Source organism: Agelaius tricolor, unplaced genomic scaffold, assembly GCF_023055355.1.
Source record: "Agelaius tricolor isolate 1412-34295 unplaced genomic scaffold, bAgeTri1.0.p SCAF_19, whole genome shotgun sequence".
NCBI classification, from domain to species: domain Eukaryota; kingdom Metazoa; phylum Chordata; class Aves; order Passeriformes; family Icteridae; genus Agelaius; species Agelaius tricolor.
Genome location: NW_027269279.1, coordinates 14,594,719 through 14,617,773, shown reverse-complemented (window position 1 = coordinate 14,617,773; position 23,055 = coordinate 14,594,719). Strand labels below are relative to the sequence as shown.

Genomic DNA, 23,055 nt, shown 5'->3' with positions numbered 1-23,055 from the left:
TTAACTGAACTCAGGGACTCGAGAGGTCCCTCCAGGCTCAGCAGCTGAATCTTTCCCTATAAAGCAACAGTGTTATAAAGCATTACTCAGAATGTTTGGAGATTTGTGGATGGAAAATATTAGAGAGTGAAAAGCTATTTCTATTGGAAATAGAATAGACTGTCAATGTGCTGGCACAGATCCATGCTCCTGGGATACCAATATCCTCTGAAATATTCCTACCTTTGAGGCTGCCCATTCAAAGGGTCCCACCTGAGAGCACTCAGCCCTGCTGGAGCACCATAATTCCAGGGTTTGTATAGCCAGAGCCCTTAAGGCAGCAGTTTACAATCCTGAGGTTGTGTTAAATCCCAGTGTATGAGCTGGGCTGGATCCTTTCCATAGCTCCACACCAAACCTCCTGTGCTTCCATCATTGGTGCCATTCCAGAGAACACAAATGCTCCCAAATGAGCCTTTTACTCTCACTTTGCTCAAGGTACAAGACAGTGTAGGGTGCACATGTAAGAGCTCTTTGGATGCAGGAAAAAGCACAAAAAGCACAGTCCAATGACTTCCCCAGCCCAGAGGAGATGGGAGGGTCCAGGTTCACCTCTGCAGCTCAGCCCTACAGGATTAAAGCTGCATTTCTTGGTTCACCAGTCTCCCTGGAACCCCATCTTCATCTAATTGCATTTCCTTTGTCACTTTGGGAGGAAATAGTAGGAATTTGCTCTGCTTCAGCCATTAATTGAAGTTCTTCCTCAGCTGGAGCAAAACCAGGAAAGCCTGGTATTCCCTGCTAGGAAAGGAGGACGGGCTTGCACAGTCCCCCAGTTACTCACTGAAGGCTCTTCCAGCTTAACTGTGATGGAGGAAAAGCTCTGGGAGGTGCAGGGGGTTGGGAACACTCCTTTGCTCATGGATAGGTGGCTCCAGGGCAGAGCAGCTGGGCAGATCCATCAGAGTTAGCTCCAGCTGCATCCCTGTTCCTGCAATGAGTGCAGGGGGGCTCTGTGGGCCAGCCCTGCAGCTGGGTCCTGCCAGGGCACAGAGGGCAGGGCCAGCTCTGGGCACAGCTCAGAGCAACCTCAGGTCCCAGCCCAGGGGCCTGAAGGGGGTCAGAACATCCAAGGATCTCTCCTCTCCCACAGGGAGCTCCCTGTAACTCCCAACAGAAATGGGATGAGACTCAGCTCCCCTTGCTCATTTTCACTGAGTTTTGCTGGGGATGCTCCAGCTGTAGCAAACATCTGAAATTTGGGATGTTTATTACCCATTCTTAGCCATGCCTGAGGAGTTTCAGAGCAATCTGGATACACAATCCATTCATTCATCTCAAGAGCAAGAGAAGCAGGATCTGACAATGGAAAAGTATTGGCTGGAGAGCCCTGATTGGTTCTTTTTGTTTGTTTTTTGGTGGTTTTTTTTTTTTTTTTTTTTTCCTTTTTGGTACATGTAGATCCTGCCCTTCAGTCACTCCCACAAATCCTGTGGGATCTCTCCTGAGACCCCAAGTCCTCAGGTTCTGCAGCAAGGGCTTGGTTCTCTCTCCCAAGCTGTGGCTCCTTCCCTCCCTGCCAGTTCTCAGCAGCCCACCTGACATGGATGGAAATAGGGAGTGACTTCACAGCCCAGGCACAATGGGAAATGCCAAAAAATCCAATGGATCTTGTCAGGAAAGTTCCTCTGGGACTCTGGGCACACAGTGCCTGCCAGCTCACCTGAGTTTACAGAAATTATTGCTTTATTTTTTTATATTCCTTTAAGTATTAGAGCAAAATCAGTGCAACACTGAGGAGAAACACAGGCAGGGAGCTACCAACCCTTAATTCCAAATGTGAATTTTGGAATGACATCCTTCCCTCCTTGTGGCAATGATGTTGGGCTCTCCAGAGGCTGCTCTTTCCAGGGATATTAATTCCAAGGGTGCTGCCTTGCCCTGTGCCTCTGCCCCTGTGCCAGCTGCAAAGAGCCTTTCCAGAGGGGAAGCAGCTGAGTTTCCCTGCTTGCCTCAGCAGGTTTGGGTCAACTCTGTCCTGCCAGCCCTCAGCACTGTGAGAGGTTACAGGATGTGCTGGAGTCTTTGGGAAATCTTGGAGCTGGCCAATGGGTAATGGAGACATCAGGAAGGGACACACAGGCAGGGAAGACAGATGGGTTCTTGGGAATAATTCCAAAATAACCAAGCTAAAAGTACAAAATGACCAAGCAAGGAAGAGATCAAAGGAAATCTGTTCTGATAAAGCCAGAGCTGGGGCTGCTCTGGGAGGAAGCCTTTTGGAATTTATCTTCTGGGAGAATTGTTGCTTGAGACACACTCAGCTCAGCCACCAAGAACACAGGGGAAGTTTCCTGGGGAATAATGTCCTGCAGTGCCTGCCAAGGCTGGATCTGTAGTGACAGATCTAGTGACAGGAGGGAACAAACATAACATAACACATTGTCTAGTTGTGTATCTGAGCCTTTGGAGTTTTCTTTCACAAAAACCTACCATAAAATCCATTCTGGACTGTGCTGGTGCCGTACTGAGCCCTCCAGAGGCGTGGATCCAGTGCCTGGGCCAGCTGAGGATCCTCTGGTCCCAGGAGATCCATCAGCTTCTTCACAGCATTGGGCCTCTGCAGGCACAGCACGAGGGCAGTGCCCGAGGTCAGGTAGGCACAGTGAGCTTCTACAGCAGCTGGATCCTGAGAGAAATCAGACATGAACAGGTCATGAGGAGCTGCTGAGCACTGGGAACATCCCAGCTTTCCTTTGGCTGGGAGGGAAAGTTGTGAGTAAGTAAATCTGCTGTTGCTCCCTGTTTTCTCTCCTCTTTAATACACTGCTGGTGTCACAGACATGTTTTAGAGAAAATCCTTTCCTTAGCATTTTTCCTCCTGAGAAGCTGAGAGGCCTCAGGAACAAAATGTAACCAATGGTTATCTGCTGCTGTGGAATGCAACAGGTGCATCTGGGATTGGGCTCATGTGGTTGTTTCTAATTAATGGCCAATCACAGTCAGCTGGCTCAGGCTCTCTGTCCGAGCCACAAGCCTTTGTTATCATTCTTCTTCTATTCTTAGCCAGCCTTTTGATGAACTCCTTTCTTCTATTCTTTTAGCATAGTTTTAATATAATATGTATAAGAAAATAATAAATCAGCCTTCTGAAACGTGGAGTGAGATCCTCATCTCTTCCCTCATCCTCAGACCCCTGTGAATGCTGTCACACTGCTGGTGTACTAAAGATTCCAAAATGTAGAGTTCAGGCACCAAGCAGTGCCAATTTTGTGCCCACTTTGTGCCCATTTGTTCCTGTGCCATTAACTGGACTTTATTTTAAGTAGCTCTTTTACACCTCTGACCTTTCCTACCCCGAAGTGTTTCTCAGAAATCAGATTTGTTTCTCAGCTTTGGGTCAAATGAGCCAAGGTCTGGTTTAACTCTTGAGAGGATTCTCCATTTCCCCAGCCATCCTCATGTCATTTCTCTGACTGTTCCAGGCTCAATTTACATTTCTTGACCAGAGGTGAACAGAAAAATGTTGTTCCATTGGCAGTGCCTTGTGCTAATTCTGATTTCCTTGGTCAGTCAGAGTTGCCAGTGTATTTGGGACCTGCATTATTGTCACTAAGAACATTTGTTTAACTAACCAGCAGCTCTTCCTGTGACATCCAGCAGGTCACAGGAGGGCTGTTCCTTCAGGGGGACATCTGGATCAGGAGGAAGCACAGGCACAAACAAGAACCAGGGTCATAAATACCCTGGGATGAGGAGCCACGTTTTAATACTTCAGCTGATGTAAAGGGATGAATCACAAACACCAGAGCTTTGCTTTTTGAATTCACAAATGGCAGGAACCCCACACACCCCCTGCTTCTCCTGAAGAGTGAACTCCAGGCACCAGTTGGGATCAGGATCTGCAGAATTTAAAAGCAGGAGGGTCAGACCAGGGGCTGCAAGAAATCAGTTTGTTCTCCTGGCCTTGTCTGATGCCCTTTGCTGCACAGCAGATTCCTCCACCTTTGCCTCTTTCCCAGGCACAGTCAGTTCAGCCCATGCCCACCCTAGGCAGAGCTGTGGGGGTCACAGCACCCTGGGATTTGTGCACTGGGGAAGGATGAAAGGAAATGTCAGAACCAACCACTGCACTGGTGAGGAGAGGCTGCTCTGAGGGCTGGGGACAGACAGACTGACAGCTCTGGGACCCTGGGACAGGCAGCAGGGCTGGGGCAGGTGGGTGGCAGAGCTCTCTGGCCTTGATGACTGCTTTAATCAAGGAAAACCTTGGGAAGCCAGGCCTGCTGCAGATGTCTGGGCTGGACACAAGGTCAGGGTGCCCACAGCAGCTGCAGCTCTGCCTCTTCCTGCCCTTCCATCTGAATAACAGGGCAGGAGCATCCAGTTCTGCCTCTTCCTGCCCTTCCAGCTGAATAATGTGGCAGGAACATCCAGTTCTGCCTCTTCCTGCCCTTCCAGCTGAATAATGTGGCAGGAACATCCAGTTCTGCCTCTCCTGCCCCTCCATCTGAACAAGGTGGCAGGAACATCCAGCTGTGCCTCCCTGCACCCCACAGAGCAGCAGCCAGGGCTGGATGTTCTCTCCAGTTTGGAAAACAAGGGCATTTCCAGCTCCCTGCCAGAATCAACCCATGGATGTTTATTTTTTTTTTCCCCAGTTTTTGAGGAAATAAAAACAAGAGGGGAGGGAAACCAGCATTTGATTCAGCTGAATCACGTCATTCACAGAGGTTTTAATTCCTCTATTTTTTAATCTTCTAAAAGCAGCAGAGGATAGCAATTCTCTAGATAAAACATTTCCAAAAGCAAATCCTATCACTTCATTTAAAAATATGGAGATAAAACACTTCAAGGCCTCTCTACTTTTCTATCACGTGAAACCATTCAGTGCCTTTGACCCAAATCTTCTCTCACTCCCTGCTCCTAAATTGCATCTCTGAGAAGTAGGTTATGAATTGACAACCACGGGCTCAAGCCTGATATTCCCTCCTCTTTGCAAAATATTTAATGAGAAAATCCCTCTGTGCTTAAATGGGTGAGGTATTTAGGGTTGGGTGTGGTGTTTGTCAGTGCTCTGCCCCCTGGGCACAGGGTCACAGCTGTCACTCAGGGGCTCTCTGGTGACAGCAGCTCTGCTTGTATGAGGATGAAGAATTTCAGCTTGTCACAGTGCACTGAGAAATGGTGACATTCATTCAGTTCTGTATAATACAAAATAATCCCTTCCTGCTTGAAAATTTTTGTTAGTTAAAAAAAATGGATTTAATCCACTTTTCTATGGGTTTTCTCTTTGGGCAATGAAAAACCAGTGATATTTTTCATGACAACTTTCAAAAGGACTGATAAAACATATCAATATTCATCCAGGTTGGAAACAGCTGCAAAGAAAACATTCAGTTTCTGTCAAACAGACCAGAATAAATGAAAGTATTTTGTTCCAGAGCTTCTAACCAGTAATTTTAGATCTAAATAACAAAACTCTTTTGTCTTTTGGTTGCTCCCCAGGAAATCCACAGGCTTGTGGTTGAAGATGATGTTGTTTCTAATGGTCACTGATGGTGCCAGGGAGCTTCTGGCAGCTCCTCTCACTCTTCACACCACTGCAGACTGCCAGCCTCCTGCTGCCTTCAGTCCCTCCATCCCCATCCTGCTGCACATCCCTGTGCAGCTGCCTGCAACTCAGGGAGCAGTTTCCTTGAGAGGAGGAAGTTCCAGCTGTGCCCTGGCCCGGGAGGACTGAGGGGATCAAAGAGCAGAAGAATTACCTGGCTGCATTTACTGCTGGAAGCACAGGATGGGGCTGGAGGGAATCCTGGAGCTCCTGAATCCTGCTCTGGAAGCACAGGGTGGGGCTGGAGGGAACCCTGGAGTTCCTGAATCCTGCTCTGGAAGCGCAGGATGGGGCTGGAGGGAACCCTGGAGTTCCTGAGCCCTGCTCTGGAAGCGCAGGATGGGGCTGGAGGGAACCCTGGAGTTCCTGAGCCCAGTCCCTGCTGCTGCAGGGAATCCCCTGTGGCTGCTCAAGTCTGGCCAGTGAGAGAAAGTCAGATAAACTTTCCCAAGCCTTGTCCTGGGGGAGCTTGAGAAAGCTCAGAGAAAGAATTAAAATAATCCTTAATCTTCACAGCTGGTGTTTTGAACAGGTTGTTTCTTGTAAGATGTTTACAAAAAAGGTGCTGTTGCTAATTAGCCAATGGTGTGAGAGGTGTTGATGAGGACCAATCAAGTCCAGCTGTATCCTGTCTATAAAAATAATGTGGTGTATAATAAACTGGGCATTTGCCTTCTGAGACTTGGAGTCTGTATATTGCTTTATTCACCTGTCCTCAATACAACATCAACAATCCCCCGCAGCAAGATCAGGCCCCAGTGGAAAAAGAAAGCCCAAGCTGCCAATCTGCAGAGGCTGGGGTCTGCTGGATGAGCCCTGAAGGGAGGGAGATCCAGCAGAACCCATGGGAACAGGCTCTCCTTGCTGGCTGAGCACCAGCAGGTCAGGCTGGGAGCTGGGGAGACAATGTCAGCTCTGTTTACATGACCTTTACTTTCTGTAATCATTACTAAAGTGCAGATAAAACATCTTGTTGTGGCTCCTGTGACTTGATAACCTCAGCAAAGAGCAGAGCAGGTGTTTTTTCTCATGCTCCAAAGGCCACATGCCTCTCTGAGCTCAGGGGGACTATTTCAGTTGGAGAAGCAATCACGGAGCTGAGCTGCTGCTGCCAAGGTTATTTGTCAAGTGTATGTAAATAATACATTAGAAAGGAAAAGGAGATGTGAGGTTGTCTTGCTTGCAGTGAATAAACCCAGATTTGCTCTCAAAACACAACAAACCAGCACTTGGGAGTGCTTGGGGGTTCTCTAGAGATGGATTTTGGAGCACGCTCCAGGTGAAGTGAAAAGAAGCCCTGGACAGAACTTCTAGCAGGGACAGACACCCTGGCTCCATCTTCTTCAGCAGGATATTTCATCATCTCATCAGTCCAAATAAATATCTGCAAGGGTGTCAGGGGGTAGTGCCAGGCTCTCTCCAGCAGTGCCCAGTGACAGGATGAGCAGTAATGGCCAGAAATTAAAACACAAGAAATTCCACCTCTACCTGAGGAAGAACTTCCTTCCATGGAGGGTGGCTGAGCTGTGGAACAGTCACCCAGGGAGAGCTTGGAGTGTCCCCCTCTGGAGACATCCCAAACCACTGGATATATCCCTGTGGCTATAGGGATCCTGCCCTGGCAGGGGGTGGGGCTGGGTGATCTCCAGAGGTCACAATCCAAACCCAGGATTATCCCAACTGGGAATCTGTGACCTGCTAAATGTCAGCAATTTGCCCCCATTTTAGGAGCCTCATTTGAAGCCCACCATTGCACCCCTTTGTGCCATGGGCTGAGGAGAAAATCCATCATAAACATTCCTCCCATCCAAAAGCTGTCCATGGAATTTAGCTGGAACAAACAGCCCTGCCCCCATGGCTGCCATTGAGCCACTTACCCACTGGATTTTGCAAATAACCCAGTCCCTGGAGCCTGCTCAGGCTTTTTCCAAATCTCCCTACTTATCTGGGGAGCTCAGCCTTTGCCAGCCCTCCCCAGTGTGAGCCATTCCTGCTGCTCTGAAAAGGAGCAGGGCCCCTGCACAGCAGAAAGCATTTCCCACTGTCTGCTCCCCTTCAGCAAAGGCAGACTGTTCTCTCTCTGCTTCCTCACTTTCAAACCCTGCTTTTTTCCTCATGAACAGTCTGTAATTTTTATCCTCATTAGTCACCAGCTTTTCAAGGCAACTGAATCAATGCTCAACAGCTGCTCTGGTGTGTTGGAGAACTCCAAAAACAAGGAAATTTTCAGGAAACAACCTCTCCTCCCATTTACCCCTCAGGCATCTGCATTGCTTCCTGAGGATATTTGAGGTTTTTAAGATGTTTTCTGTTTCAGATGATCAAAAAGGCATTTTGTCTTTAGCTCTGTGATTAAATAACATTGGGAAGCACATGCCCATCAACCCTCATGGCCATTATATCTCTCTTGCCAGTGTGAATATTTCAAACTCAGATGCCTGTGCTCACTGCTACCATGCAGAAGATATTAATTGTTCCAGAGCACTGCCTTGTGCATGTGCCTGTTTTCTTCTGGAAGTCTCTACCAAGAATTTCTATGAGACAATGTTATAAACTTTCCAAACTTAACCCAAGTGCAATATCAATTATAAATGTTTGTTTTTTATAAAGTCAAGTGGTTAAAGGTCTTCAGGAAAGCAATCAAATAACACAGATTGTTTTTCCCTAAGGGAAGTAAAAAAATAATAATCCAACTCCTCTCAAATGCCCAGAGTTCAGCTCCCTGGCTGTCACAGTATCCTTACATTCAGGGTACATCAGGTTGAGGAAAGAAAAGGTTTCTAATGCCATGAAAGAGCAGAAACAAACATCTATTTTTAGCTAATCAACCCCACAATGCCTTAAGATTTAAGAACCCTCTTTATTGCCTATTAGACATGAGCAAGGACAATTTCCTCTCCTTGCAGGGGATTTTTACAGCCTGGCTCCCAGGGTTCAGCTGTGTCTGCAATGCAATCTCAGGTAACAGCACCCCAGAGATGTGCATTCCCTGGCAGGCAGGAGGCTGTCCCAACTTTAACCACATGGAATAAAGCCAGGCACACGTGCTCCCTGGATGTGCCCTACCTGGAATGACCTGGGGCAAGGAACAGAGTGTTGGGAAGGATGAAAGGTTGACAAGAAAGTCTCACAGATATGTGTATGCTTGGCAGAAAGATTTTTGAATGTAAAATCTGAAGAAGGAATAGAGATGGAAGCAAGTTTTGATCTAGAAGAAAAAAATTCCTGAGCCAGTCTCACTGGATAACCAAGGAGGCAAAGGGTGTGTTAGTTAGAAGGGGTTTTTATGGCTTAGAGCAAAGGATAAACCCACCCCAAACAAGAAGATGTTTTTACCAAGCAGAAAGAGAGCACAGGCAAACAAGGCAGCAAAGTTGCAAGTAGAAAAAAGGTCTCAGGATTTTCCACTGCAAGAAAACTGAAAAACAACTTCTAGCTTAAACTGTAATATACTAACTTTTAGTGATTGGAAAACAGTAAATATGGTAATTATAGTAGTTATGATAGGCTATAGATAAAAGTTAAGGTATAGATTGGTTCTACTGTACTAAGATGCTCAGCAAAGAAAAGTAAATAATGCATTGTAACCAAAAGAAAAGTCTATAATGCATTGTAACCAAAACTAAAGAGTCTCCAGGCCTGCCTGGAGCTGGAGCTGACAGCTGTGGGCACAGCTCTATCACCCACGACCCTGCACTGCTGTAACATCTTGGATACAATAAACTGCATTTTGGAGAGCTGCCTGGAGTCCTGCATCTCTCATTGAGGCTCTTACATCAGAGCACACCTGTTTGGCAGAGCTGAACAGACTCCTGAGAGGTCTGTACTGCCCACATCCTCCCCAAAGTTTCGTTTGGGAGAAACCAGGGCTGTCTTTATGGCCTGTGATAAAAGCAGCCCTCAGCTCTCTCTGTGCTGATGTGGTGCAGATCTGATAGTTTCATGTGAAATACAAAGCTGTGTTTGATCTCAGGTACATGCAGACAATGTGTGTATTTGTGATTGTAATATGTGTGGAAACGGACCATGGGACAGTTATAAAGATGAATTCTAATAATAACTGAGGAAAGTAAAGCATGGAAGAAGGCCTTTGAACCTATCTTTTGTTCACAATTAACCTTTATAAGTCTTAAATTGATTTAGGAGCATTTGAATTAAAGATGTTGCTTTGTGACAGGAACTTTCTTCTTGTAGTTAAGCCTTAAAGAGTTTTGCAATAATAACCTTTTGAAGTATAATTTTAGAATATTGCTTGTAGTAAGGATCTTTGAAACTATAGCTGTAGAATATATAAAAAGGAAACATGCTTTTCTCAAGCCTTAACAAAACAGAGAAAAGCAGCTTGAGAAGGGAAGATGAACATCAACTCAAGGATTAATAGTTTTGACCAAGGGAAGCTGGACATCACTGTTATGAGATTTACAGGTCCTTGTAATTAAAAGGTGGACCCACATCTGGAATCTGGACCTCACCAGATGGGATACTCCTTCCTTCTTTTGGAAACTGGACCACCACCATCTGGGGATGCTCCTTTTGGGATACATCCTGAGAAAAACTAAACCACAATAGTGTAGAGAATTGTGACGTAAAAATTGGGAATAGAAACTGCTGATGAGTAAAAATTGGAATAGAAACTGCTGAGAAAGCTGATGAGTACCCCTATAAATACCTGTAAGCCTCAACTATGGGTGTGCAGTTGGAGGGAAAACTTCCCCCACTGTACCCAGTGCTGTATTGCTCATACTTTACCATATTAATAAATCAATTAATAAATTGATTGCTGCTTGAATATTGGCCTAGTCAAGCTTCTCATAACATTGCACACAGCTCTGAAATCCCAGGTGGGAGCTGCTGGGCTTTTCAGGAATGGATTATCCCCAGCTCATCCCTTGCCTCCCTCCACTGACCTGCTGCAGCTCACAGGGCAGCAGAGAGGCAGCAGCAGCCGCTCCCAGCTCCAGGTGCTTCATCCCAACCACGCAGAATTTCTCCAGGTGCAGATCCCGGAGGATCCTGGGCAGCCCCTGGCTCCACACCCCAGGTTTGATCAGCAGCACCGTGCAGAGAAGCTGTGCCCCTGCAACAAACACAGAGGGGTTTGTTTACTGCCCTGGGCATGGGGAAATCCAGCAGGAAGTTCACAAAAATACCAAAAGAACGAGTCCATAAAAAGCCTGGGCATAGAGGATCATTTATTGATTTGGGTTCGCTTTGTTGGGTTTTCAGATGAAAAATGTATCTGAAACAGACCAAGCTTGGAGGTTTCTCCATCAAGGAAATCTGCTCCAGGTCCTACAAGTTCTTGTGGCAGCTCTGTCGGTAAGACTCAAACCTTTATATTACAGATTAATGTTTTAAGAGAGATAAAATATTCCCTTTTGCATTTTTCATGTGAACCATGGTGATTATGTGATGAGATCCTTGAGCAGCTCTTACATTCTTACTCTGGTGTTCTGTGTATTTTAGAGCTCTGTTTCAGAGAGGCACTGACAACCCTGACAGGTCCCAATTAATGTCATAAACCAATAATTAATTGAATTGTCTTTACCAAAATTGACATTCCAGAAAAAACTTTCTGCTTCTGACACAGCTCTCCCAGCAGAGCTGCCAGGAAGGTGCAGCACTATGAGGAGCAGAAAACAAACCAGACCAAGGAAGCTTTGCTGTCTGATGAAAATGGATTTAAAGGCAGAAAATACATAAATCCAGTTTTTAAATGACAGCATTTTCAAATTTTTAGTCTTGCTAAAGTACTTGCTACCAAGAGTATAGTTAATATTTTATCCTTATAACATCTTCTGGAGATTTATTGGCAAGTGCAGTGTCAGAACCAGTCTGTGAGGCCCAGGAACTGCTGGTGCTGAACCACATCAATCAGCAGGAGCACAGGGGAACATCCTACAGGCTGCTGAGACTGATCCAAGCTGATCTGTTTGGGTACAAAACATGTCATTTTCTGTTTCTGTACACCCCAGTACTAATCACACAGATGTCAATGCAGCAAAGCATCCACAAGGCTCCCTCCAACTCAATGCTGTTATTTCCAGGTGACAAGCAGGGCATGGCACAGAAACACAGGATCAAAAATAAAAACCAAGATGATTTCCTCCCCACTTGATATGGAAACTTAACCCTTGTGCTGCAGGGAGCCCTCCTGTTACAGATGTGCTGTTTTCCTCACATCATTCCTGAACAGAAAGGTTCCATAGCAACAGCCTGGAAGTGCAGGGAGCTGCTGGGCTCCACCTCAGCAACCTCACCCCTGTGTGTTATGTAAGCACTCAGTGGCCTCCAGATGTTTTCCTCACCATCTGCTACGTTTTTGGGCAGATATTCTCATTATTCTGCTGTGTGACTCACTACCTGCTGCATATTTAGGGATTTTAGACACTTCAGGAGGATTGCCAGCTTGGTTTGGTCAGACACCTTGTCACCCAGAGCTGGCTTTCTCTCCTCAGCAATTACAAGTAACAAGAACAAGAGAAAATACCACTAATTACCAATGGAACAATCTCTGCTGATCATGAATTAGCAGAGGGACCTGTTTGGCAACATTCAAACCTGCCTGATTTCCAGTTCTGGCTGCTCAGAGCATTTCCTGGTCTTTATTACATTTCTCTACTTTGTAATATTTTTAGATCCATTCCTCACAATCCTTTCCTTTTTGCCTACCCCAAAAAATTATTACACAGGTTTTGATTTCATAGCCTAACTGTGAAAATAGAGTTTAGTTTATATGCTATTTATAGATAATAGTTCAGATAGGTGTGACTTCAAATAAGTGGGAACTCAAGCAGGTACCACATTTCCTGGCATGCTCAGAGTACATCAGACTGGATTCCAGCCTAAGGAAAATGTTGGTATCATCCTTTTTTTGCTTATTTTGGGTTGGTACATTCAGATGATTTAGTTCCACCAAGTCCTTGTCAAAGGACATTTTCCCATTTGCTCTTCTCTCACCTGCTTGAAGGAAGGAAAACAGGGATTCTGCTCGGCACCTCCAGCTCTCACCCACTACAGGAGAGAAGCAGATGTGAGTGAGTTTGGTGTGCTCTGAGACAATCTGAGAATTGTGCTATCATCTCTACAAAAAGCAGCCAATATAACACACTGATGTTTTAGGGTGTTACACTGGGACATGGATGGATTGATTTCAGATGTCCTGGGATACCCTGGGAGGGCTCACATTTCCCCCTTCTCTGGTAATCCCAGGAGCACAGGCTGAGCAGGGCTGCAGGTCCTAAATTGCTGAGTTTGCAGGGGTCCCCAGGACGAGGTGAGAGATGAGGAATCTGGCTTTATGTTCCCAGAAGGCTGATTAATTATTTTATGATATTATATTATATAAAAGAATGCTATACTAAAACTATACTAAAGAAAGAGAAAGGATACACACAGAAGGCTTAACAAGAATGACAATGAATAACTCATGACTGGCTCCTCAGAGTCTGACACAGCTGATGGTGATTGGTCATTAAGTTAAAACAATTCACATGAAACCAATCAAACAATGACCAGTTGGTAAATAATGTCCAAACCACATTCCAAAGCAGCAAACACAGGAAAAGCAATCAGATCATTATTGTTTTCATTTTTCTCTGAGGCTTCTCAGCTTCCCAGGAGAAGAAATCCTGGCAAAGGGATTTTTCAGAAAATATGACAGTGACACTAAATCATGTTGGATCTTGGTTACCTTTTCTGGGATTTCAGGGAGTGGTTAACAGTGTTTTTAAACCTATCTGTGCTCTTAATATTCCACACTTAGGTCAGATGCTGCCCTGTTTCTGGTGTTTTGTTTGATGTTGTCTCAGAAACAAAGAGGGGCTGTGGATCCTGAGTGCTGCTGATAAAACCTCCCTGGCACTTCCCCAGGCAGCCAGGAGTGGCTGCTCCAGTGGTTCTCCAGGAGAGCAGAACAGGATGAAAGGAGTCTGGGGAATCAGAACTTAGGACAAAAGCCAACAGAGAAATGTTCCCTTCAGTCTAATGTAAAACCTGCAGAGACCTGGAGATGAGCACCATCAAGGCACTTCAGGCACATGAGAATTGAGAAGTTATCAAGGTCTAGGGCACAGTGAGGGGAGTCCTGCATCAAACTGATAAAATACTTTCTTTTCCAGTGACTGGCAAATTTAGCCACTGTGACATGCAAGGTAGATTAGAAAAAACTAAAATCTGTTTGTCAAAACAGAATTACCTTTTTTTTTTTGTATTACTGTCCAAAATCCATGTCTATCTACTTTCCATAGTTATGTATCTGGAAGGTATTTAGCCAAAGAGTTGATTTTTTTTTTTCCTAATGAGCCCTCTTTCTCTTCCCACATGTTTGTTGCAATAATAAGAGCACAGATAACAGGTGAAACCAGCCCTGAGGTCCTTGCCTTGTCTCATAAGTTTTTAGCCCATCCTTCCAGCACCAGCTTTTTTTCCTTAGTGCTGGAGTTACCTGAGAGGACTCTCAGCATCTGTGAATCCCATGGTGACCTGGGCAGAACTGGGATGTAAATGAGAGACATAGGAAATGCACCTTCTGCTCTGATTTCACCTCTCTAAAACATCGTGAAAATCATCATTAAAATCATCATTTCTGGGATCTACACCTGAAAAAGGCTGCTAAAGAGCTGACATCAATTACTTTTCCAGCTGACCTTGCACACCATTCCTCAGCAGGTGGTTCTCAGGACTGTGGAGAGGAAATGTGACAATACTCACACCTTCCCCCAGCACCATGGGGACCCAGCTGGCCTTTCCCCCCCAACTGCCTGGCATGAGGATGTCCAACCAAATGTTTACTGATCCCATTTCAAAGGCTCTGACAGAGGACACACAGTTTTCTTTAATCTATTTAAGAGTCTAAAATAACTTGGTTTTTTTTTCAAGAGGCAGCTGGTGCTTACCTGTGGTCTTCCCTTCAGTCCTGGGGCTCCTGCCAGGTGGTGGCAGGAATTTCCCAGCAGGGCGGTGTTCTGCATCTGGAGAAGGAAGGACAGGAATTTTTATGGATTCAAGATGGGAAACCTTCAATATCTGGGGCAGGAGGGTGACAAAAGTAATTTTATTTAGCAGGGCAGATGTTCAACCTGCTACAAAACATTCTTGAGCACAGAGGTCTCTCCATTCCTCCCACAACAATAAAAACACAAGGAAAAATGGAATTACCTTATAAAAGAGACAGTGCAGGATGCTGAAGTTTGGCCTCAGCTGTGCTCTTTTGTTCCTCACAGTGGCTTTGGTGCAAAAGGCTGGCACTGCCATTACAACCTCCCTCAATAAACTGAGCTCACAGCTCTGCTTTCCTCTTATCCTGCCTTTCCATCTCAAGATAACTTGAATTAAGGGCTGCAGTGCATGAACTCTTTAGAGTTTTAGCCACCACTTTGGGATGTCTGATGCCTTCTCTTCTGAAGGTTCCTCTTCTTGCTCACCAGTCTCACAGAGGACACCCCCATAGTTCACTGACAAATCAAACTTGCTGTGAGCCTAAACCCAGGATCTTTTCCCAGACAAATCCTTCTTCATGGTATTCAGCAAAGCAAATTTGTTATTGCACACTCACAGGCACAGTGGGTTTGACACAAGTGGCTAAGTTTGTGTTGATGACAAAGGACTTTTCTTCCCCAAGGAAAGATAAAGGAAGGGCTGTAAATTCAAAGCACGAATGCACTTATGGGACTGCATCACTCCCCTTCAGCTGATCCATGGTGTTACCACAATCTTTGATTTCTCTCTGCTTCTGAGTAATCATAAAATCCCACAATGGCTTGGGTTGGAAGGGACCATCTTGTTCCAGCTCCCTGCCAGAAACTGTCAGGGCTCAGAACTGTTTCTCTCTGGGTGAGAGGAGTCAGGCAGCCCCAATTCTTCTCTGAACATTTCACATTAAAAGAAAACAGTGGGAGCTTGTATTCTGCTGCTCTAAACCATCCAGTATCAATAACCCCACAGTCTGCACAGTGATTTAGTTTTAAGAGGCATGGCTATACATTTCCTGCTACAGGAGGAAACTATCAAATTTACTGTGCTGAAAGATCGATGCTGGCACACATCACTGAACTCTGAGAAGCTTTTGACAGCAAAGGTCTCCATTCCTCTCTTCATTCTCCTCCAGGATAAAAAGAAATTCTCAAGAAATCCATTTTCTTACAGACTGGTCACACCTTCAATCTCCTTGAGCACAGGGCAAGGCTGAAGCATCAAGCTGCAAGTCTGGCACCACAATTAGGGGCCCATATTTAGGTGTGAGAGCTCTTGGGCTCTGTTCTTCAGGTTCTCTTACAGAAAGGGTTTAAAATGCATGGTATTATTTACTGATCCTGCCAATTGCTCTGATATCTAAATTAGTACTTATGGACTACCTCAAGATCATCAGAAAGGGCACCAGCCATATTAATTAAAAAAGCCACCTTGCAGGTGACCTCAGCTGGCTCCTGCTGGGTTCATTGTCTCATCTTAATTCAGCCAAGCACAGAATTTACCCCCACATTATTACATTTTCCTGTGCCTAAGAAAACCCCCAGCACTGAATTCCTTTGCCCAAGCTCAATCAGCTCCCACAACCCCTACAGCTGAGGAGAACACACACACTAAAATCATGCCTTACCTGTTACTAAATCTGCCTCTGTGAAGAAGAGGATGGCTTGTCTGAAGGTCACCTCTGGGGTCAAGGCCATGAGTGCCTGTGGGAGGCTGTCCCCTGTGCTGAGCCTGTCCCTGCCCTGTGTCCATCCCTGCAGGGCAGCTCCCAGGGCCTGGAAGGCGTCGATGCCGCGGAGCGCGCACACCAGGACGGGGCTGCACGTCAGCGTGCCCAGGCTGCTCTGCCAGTGAGTGTCCCCAGCCTCAAAAGGGGTCACCTCCCTGGCCTGGCACCAAGTCAGGTGGGGCAGCCACTTCAGGCCCAGCAGCTCGAGTCCTGAATCAGGCTCTGCTGCAAGTCAAGAAAAATGGTTATAGCACCAGGCAGCAGCTTGTGTTTCATACAAGTTGTGCTTTCTTTTGGACACAAACATTTTATTTCACATGGATTTTTTTCCCTGCACAAGTTCCAATGCTGTTCTGACTTCTGTTTCATCCAGAATGGACTGTAATGCAAATCCAGGAATATACTGGGAAAACCCACGAGATGCAAATTCTAAGAAATGCCATTACAGTGAAGCACAAAAAAAGGGCTATCTGGGAAATCAACAGGGAGCCACAGGGAGCAAGTGCCATGATTTGATTAGAGAGCACAGCTAATGGAGGAGAGTGGAAAGGGAATCACTGAGAGTACACTGATAACAATGTGGCTTGGCACAGCATAATCCATAATTATGGATCCTTTAGTACCTCTCATAACACTTTAAGCAATGTTTAGCAGAATAACAAACTGCAGCAGAATGCTGACTTGTCTCTAAAGTAGTTTCAATGTTGTTGGGGTTGTAAAGTTGTCTTCTGACTATGTAGGAAGGTATTTAGGGATCAATCCAGGAGTGCTGGAAGTTTCTGTTGGCTCAGATCTCAGATACAGAACTTCACAGGATTTCAAGCAGTATTTCAACACAGTTTTGGGAGAGTCAGATACAGCACAGTGGAAGACAGGCAGACTCGAGCCCTTTGTGCCTACAGCTCCTGTGTTATCACACTTCAGTGCAACCTGCACATGAAATTACATAAATCCCTGCCCTGCCTAGGGCCTGACAGCCCTTTTCATGCACATGTGAGCAGCCAGTGTGGGGACAGCCCCGCTGCTCCTCCCGCGGGGGAACCGGAGCGTGAGGCCGTGAGGGGCCTTGGTTCTGCTCACCAGGGCTGTCACTGCAGTCACAGAACAGAGCCTGGGACTGCCAAATTCCTGTCCCACTTCCAGCCCAGCCTTACCTCCCCCTGCTCAGGGAGGGACACAGTGCTCTGTGTTACATAAAAGCTCTGCAAGCCCAAGCACTACTTGGAACTCATTTGATGCTCTCTGAAGCAAATTATGCCCACCTGAGCTGTTTGTGACTGCCCATAACAAACCAAGAGAAATTCTTCAGCTCTTTAGGAGGGTAACAAAGAAACCCATTCTCCCTGAGGCCCCTTCACCACCTTTTCCATGATGTTCCTGCTGTGCTAAAAAGGATAAACCTTCCTGCCCAAGGTCTCCAGCCCTGCCCAGAGCTGGGTTACCTGCACTCTGAGGCTTTTCCCTGAGGGGGGGTAGCAGGATCTGCTGGAGGAGCTCCCCAGCACTCTTCAGAGCCTGCATCCCCACCAGTGTCAGCATCACCACTTGCTCCATGCCAGGCTCAGCAGCGAAAGCGCGGTGGCACAGGAAATCCAGAGGGATGGGCTGGGGCTCTGGCACCGCGCTGAGGTTTCCTCCTGCCCATGGAGAGCATGAAAACAAAACTGTTATCCCATGAAAACACAGCTCAGGATTTTTGCTGTGAAGGAATTGTATAAATCCCAAGCAGTGTTTCACTGCCTCCTCACACTGCAGCTCAGGAAAATCCTCCTGAAGGAGGAATATTAACATAGCAAAGTCCCTCTAATTAGTCCCAGTCCTTCCCTGGAATTATATTTTGCCGTGTAAAGCAAATACATTCCTTGTAATTTTGATATCCTTATTCACACCATTAGGCAGAGCTGATAGATCTATACCAAAATGATTTAAGGCACCAGTTTTGGGTTGATAACTAATGACTGACTTCACATTAAATCAATAGCTCATTTTGCTTTCCAGGACATTGCAGGGCACACAACTGGGAGCTAATCTGGGGACTGCTGTAACTCTGTGCTTCTATCCACAGTCCTGTTGGGAACAGCACAGCCTGGAGAATCCCTGGCCCATCAGAAAACCCTGTCTGTTCCATACTGATTCACTACATGATTATGTAAGCAATAAACATTTCTTTACATACTTATTCCTACATCATAGCATTTCATAATGCTAGAGAATGGTGAATAACATGCATTTAATTTTCATTTTTCCTTAGGATTTAGAGTCACTTTGGTTTTGGAGAGCAATGTGTTTTAACTCAAAACCCTGGCATCCAAATTTTCAAACAATTAAATTAAATTAAACTAAGTTAACTTGCTGGACACATAAAAACCCCCAACATGTAGGTAGTGAAATAAACATGGGATTTTTTTTACTCCAAGTGTACAGAACTAGGAGGTTTAAGACTCACCCATGTGAGTCATGGATTAAGAACAGAAAATCCATTTCCTTGCTGTTTGAAATCCTATCAATCTCCCAGCTTTGAATGAATGAGTTACCAAAGTGAATACAACTGTACAAACTGAAATTTAGAATATCTGAGTAAAATGAAATTGGAAAGTGCCTTTTCTGCACCTACAGAACTATAGCTGCCAGCATTTATCACTTCAGCACATTCCAGTTCTACACACAACCACCAATTTATCTCATTTTAATATTTTGACTTCTCTTGAAACTGTAGCAATAAATACATATTGATTGGCTATTAATCTTCTAATTATCTTAATTAAGGCTTAATTAGATGTTACTGTGTCACACTTCAATAATTTCTTTTTGCATGTATCTTTTAATTTACTTTACAAAGGTATTTTCACTTTGATTTCCATTGATTCTTCCATGAGAGTTACTGTGATTGACTGGCAGCAGAACTGGCATTGACATTTTATGAAAATTCTTTCGCTAGGATTTTTCTCCTGAGAAGCTGAGGGGCCTCAGAAAAGAAATGTAGACAATAACTATGATGGCTGTGGAATGTGGTCTGGAGATGCTTTACCAACAGGTGCATCTTTGATTGGTCACATGTGAATTGTTTTTACTTGATGACCAATCACAGTCCAGCTGTGTCAAGGCTCTGAGCAGTCACAAGATTTTATAATCATTCTTGTCTAGCCTTCTGATGTCTCCTCTCTCTTTCTTTAGTATAGTCTTAGTATAGCATTTTTAATATAATATATATAATGAAATAATAAATCAGCCTTCTGAAACATGGAGTTAAGATTCTCATCTCTTCCCTCATCTTGGGGACCCTCAAACACCACCACACAGAACAGTAAATGAGATCCTACAGACAAACAGCAGATCCCTAATGGTTTTATCCAGGAAAATCCTTTGGTAGTGTGGCTGTTCCATCCCTGCAAGTGTCCAAGGCCAGGTTGGACAGGGCTTGGAGCAACCTGGGATAGTGGCAGGTATCCCTGCCTGTGGAATGAGATCACAGAATCACGAGGTTGGAAGAGACCTCTAAGATCCTCAGGTCCAACCTGTGCCCTCACACCTCTCCTAGACTACAGCACCAAGTGCCATGTCCAGTCTTTTTTTAAGCACAGTCAGAGATGGTGATTCTACCACCTCCCTGGGAAGGGCATTCCAGTACTTTATTATTCTTTCAGTGAAAAATTTCTTCCAAATATCCAACCTCTCCCTTCCCTGATGTAGCTTGAGACTGTGCCCTCTGGTTCTGTCAGTGCTGCCCGGTGGGAGAGACCAACCCCACCTGTCCTCAGCCTCCCTTCAGGAAGGTGTAGAGAGCAATGAGGTCACCCCTGAGCCTCCTCTTCTCCAGGCTAAACAGCCCCAATTCCTTCAAACATTCCTCACAGGTGTTGACATCTCATTGCAAAGCTCCCATACCTTCTCAGTGATTTCTCATGGGCATCTCCTCACAGCACTGACTCCAACTTCTTCACAGTGCAGACAACAAACCCCAACTCTCCCCTCACCCAGCTACCACTCTTTGGTAGCACTCGTCTTCTTATTGGATACAGCTGTGGCCTATTAAGGGCAGGCCTGTTCCTAATCTTTGGTGATTAGTACAGCTGCAACTCCTCAGGTGTGGGACTACCTTCTGCACTATCTTTATTTTCTTACATTCTATCCCTTCACACACAGGGTTTGTGTTCCCAGCCCCTCTCCAGCCTTGTTGCCCTCCTCTGGATGTGCTCAAGCATCTCAACATCCTTCCCAAACTGAGGGGCCAGAACTGGACACAGCTTTCAAGATGGGTCTCACCAGCACCAAGTATAGGAGAAGAATGACCTCCCTGCTCCTGCTGGCCACACAGTTCCTAATTGTTCCAGGTTGCAAGGCAAGATGTATTCTATTACCATCTGTATGGCAGCTGTCTTTTGTCAAGTGGGCAGTTTTCCTTATCTCTCTCTGAGTGATCACAATCACTCCTCCCTGGGGAGGGGACATCTGCTGATAACAGCTATGGAATGTCCCTGCATGGCTGATAAGAACTACAGCATCCCGTTGGGAGATGTGAGCCCAGAGGGAGGAGCCAAACATTCCTAACTGGATATAATCTGGAGATCCTGGAACACCTGCATGCCTTTCTCCACTGGATTGCCCAGAGGAACAGCAGCTGCCTCTTCCACTGGATCTTCAGAGGAAGACTCCACCCTTTTCTACAGGATCCCTGCTCCAGCAGAACCAGCCCTGACACTGCAGGAGGGCTGAGCCACAATTCCAATGGTTCTGCTGCCAACACCCTGACCCACAGGGTGTCAGGCTGTGTTCTGACTCTGACAGTGTTGTTTTAGTTTACTGCATTGTTTATTTTATCCTTTTATTTTCTTCCCTAGTAAAGAACTGTTATTTCCTGCTCCCATATTTTTTGCCTGAGAGCCCCTTAATTTAAAATTTATAGCAATTCAAAGGGATGGGGAGGGTTCACATTCTCCATTTTGGGGCGGCTCCTGCTTTCCCTAACAGACACCTGCCTTTCCAAACCAAGACACTAATACAGGCCAGGATGCCATTGGCCTTCTTGGCCACCAAGAAGATGAGGTTTGAGGTCCCTCCCAGCCCAGAGCAGTCCCAGGTGTGTGCTCCTGGAGCCCCTGACGTACCCAGGCTGTGCAGCGCGGCCGCGGCGTACGGAGCCCCGTGGAAGCAGAGCGACGGCTCCTGTCCAGCAGCTGCAGGGGGGGCGCTGTGCCCACTGCCAGGGCCTGCCTCTGCCAGCTCCTCCATCAGCCCTGTGCTCAGAACAGCAGCAAATGTGAGCAATGCTGAGCTCTGCTCAGCCTGACATGAAAACACTCTGCTGTCAAATGTTTGAGTCACTGGTCACAGCTCCGCTACAGACTGAGCTTACCTGAGACACCACACACAGCTGAACCATCCCCTCTCCCCAAAATCACATGGGCCACTTAAAAAGGGGCAAAGAGCTCTTGAAAACTGAGGCTGGACCACAGCTTTCTCTTTTTCAGCAGCACCCAGTTGTTTCTATCCCCTTCTAAGTCTGCTGGGAACTGAAATGTGGAACAAGAGCACAGATGTTGCCACAGAGCAGCATTCCTGAATTTGAATAAATATCCTAAATAAGGTGGTGTCCACTAGGAAGAGTCCCAGATCTGAGCCCAGTGCTCAGTGGAGGCCCTCAAGGTGTCTCACACTTCCAGGCATGAGGCCAAAGTCCTGCATTCCACAGGGCCCTCATGGGCAGGGAGGTATTGCTGGGATGACAGACCTGAACAGAGACATCATGTTCTGCTCCTGTGATTTCCAGCCTGGAAAATATCCCATTCCACGCCACTTTTACAGGCACTAAGTGCTTAAAGCCACAATCTCTCAGCTCCCATTCTCCCTCTAAAGAGCTGGGCTGTGCACAGGCAGTGCATTAAGGTGTTGCATACAGTACATTTCCACAACAATTAGTTCAGCCTTCTGTAATAATGTTTCAGGCCACAGTTTTAAAGGCTTGTTATTTTTTAAATTACTTTGTACACATTTGATTGCTTCCTACCGTACAAGCCTGTCAAAAATTCACTGTAGTGGAGCATGGGAAATGGATTATTGGTGTTAGAGGCTGATGGCAAAGCTTGGATGTCAAATGTACCACTGACAATCACCTGCTCCTCAAAATTCAAAAGGCATGAGGCACCAAAAATGGGTCATCACTGTCCCAGCAGTATTGCCTGTTGTTTATTCAAACTCAGGGCATGGCAGAAAGTAAAGCTTGGACAAAAATATGTGGTGTTTGGACCTCAGGACACAGATCCCACCAATTTATCTGCTCTGTTTCAGGAGTATTTGTCAAGTTTTAACTTGCTTTGAAAACTGAACAGCATTTGAGACCCTGAAGGGGAAAATTCTTTTCATATTGATTACAAATGCAGAATTTCTTAGTGAGGTTTTTACCCTACTCTAATCTCAGTGCATTTCTGCACTTCCCAGAGGCCAATCCAAAGCTTGTGGGGAAAGAATATCAGCTTCCCCTCTCCAGGGCTCTGGAATATGGACTAAGGTGTCTTTCTGCAGTACAGGGCTGATGAAAATAGCACAGAACACATGGAAAAAGACATTTGCAAAATCTGTCACAAACAAAGGGAAAAACCCTGAGTTCTCTAGCATGAGGGAAAATATTTTACCTTTCCAGACTACCCTTCATTCCAGCCTTCCTTATGTATTTCTAGTGGAAATTTCCCCATGCAAAACATGAACACAAAACATCATCTGTGGCACTGAGGGAAGCTGCAGAAACTGCACTTTTTAATGAGCA

The 23,055-nt window shown here is 45.8% G+C and overlaps 1 protein-coding gene across 1 annotated transcript in view; it reads right to left on the bottom strand.

Annotated features, from left to right (window-relative positions):
• DNAAF8 (dynein axonemal assembly factor 8) overlaps positions 1–23,055 on the bottom strand; it is a 102,902-nt gene that overhangs the window by 18,168 nt on the left and 61,679 nt on the right. The window contains exons 20-26 of the mRNA XM_071444471.1: positions 21,401–21,529; positions 17,738–17,932; positions 16,194–16,520; positions 14,491–14,565; positions 12,554–12,607; positions 10,501–10,670; positions 2,473–2,668 (exon numbers count right to left, since the gene is read on the bottom strand). Of these exons, the coding sequence (XP_071300572.1) occupies positions 2,473–2,668; positions 10,501–10,670; positions 12,554–12,607; positions 14,491–14,565; positions 16,194–16,520; positions 17,738–17,932; positions 21,401–21,529 (1,146 nt within the window). The remainder of the gene's footprint in view (positions 1–2,472; positions 2,669–10,500; positions 10,671–12,553; positions 12,608–14,490; positions 14,566–16,193; positions 16,521–17,737; positions 17,933–21,400; positions 21,530–23,055) is intronic.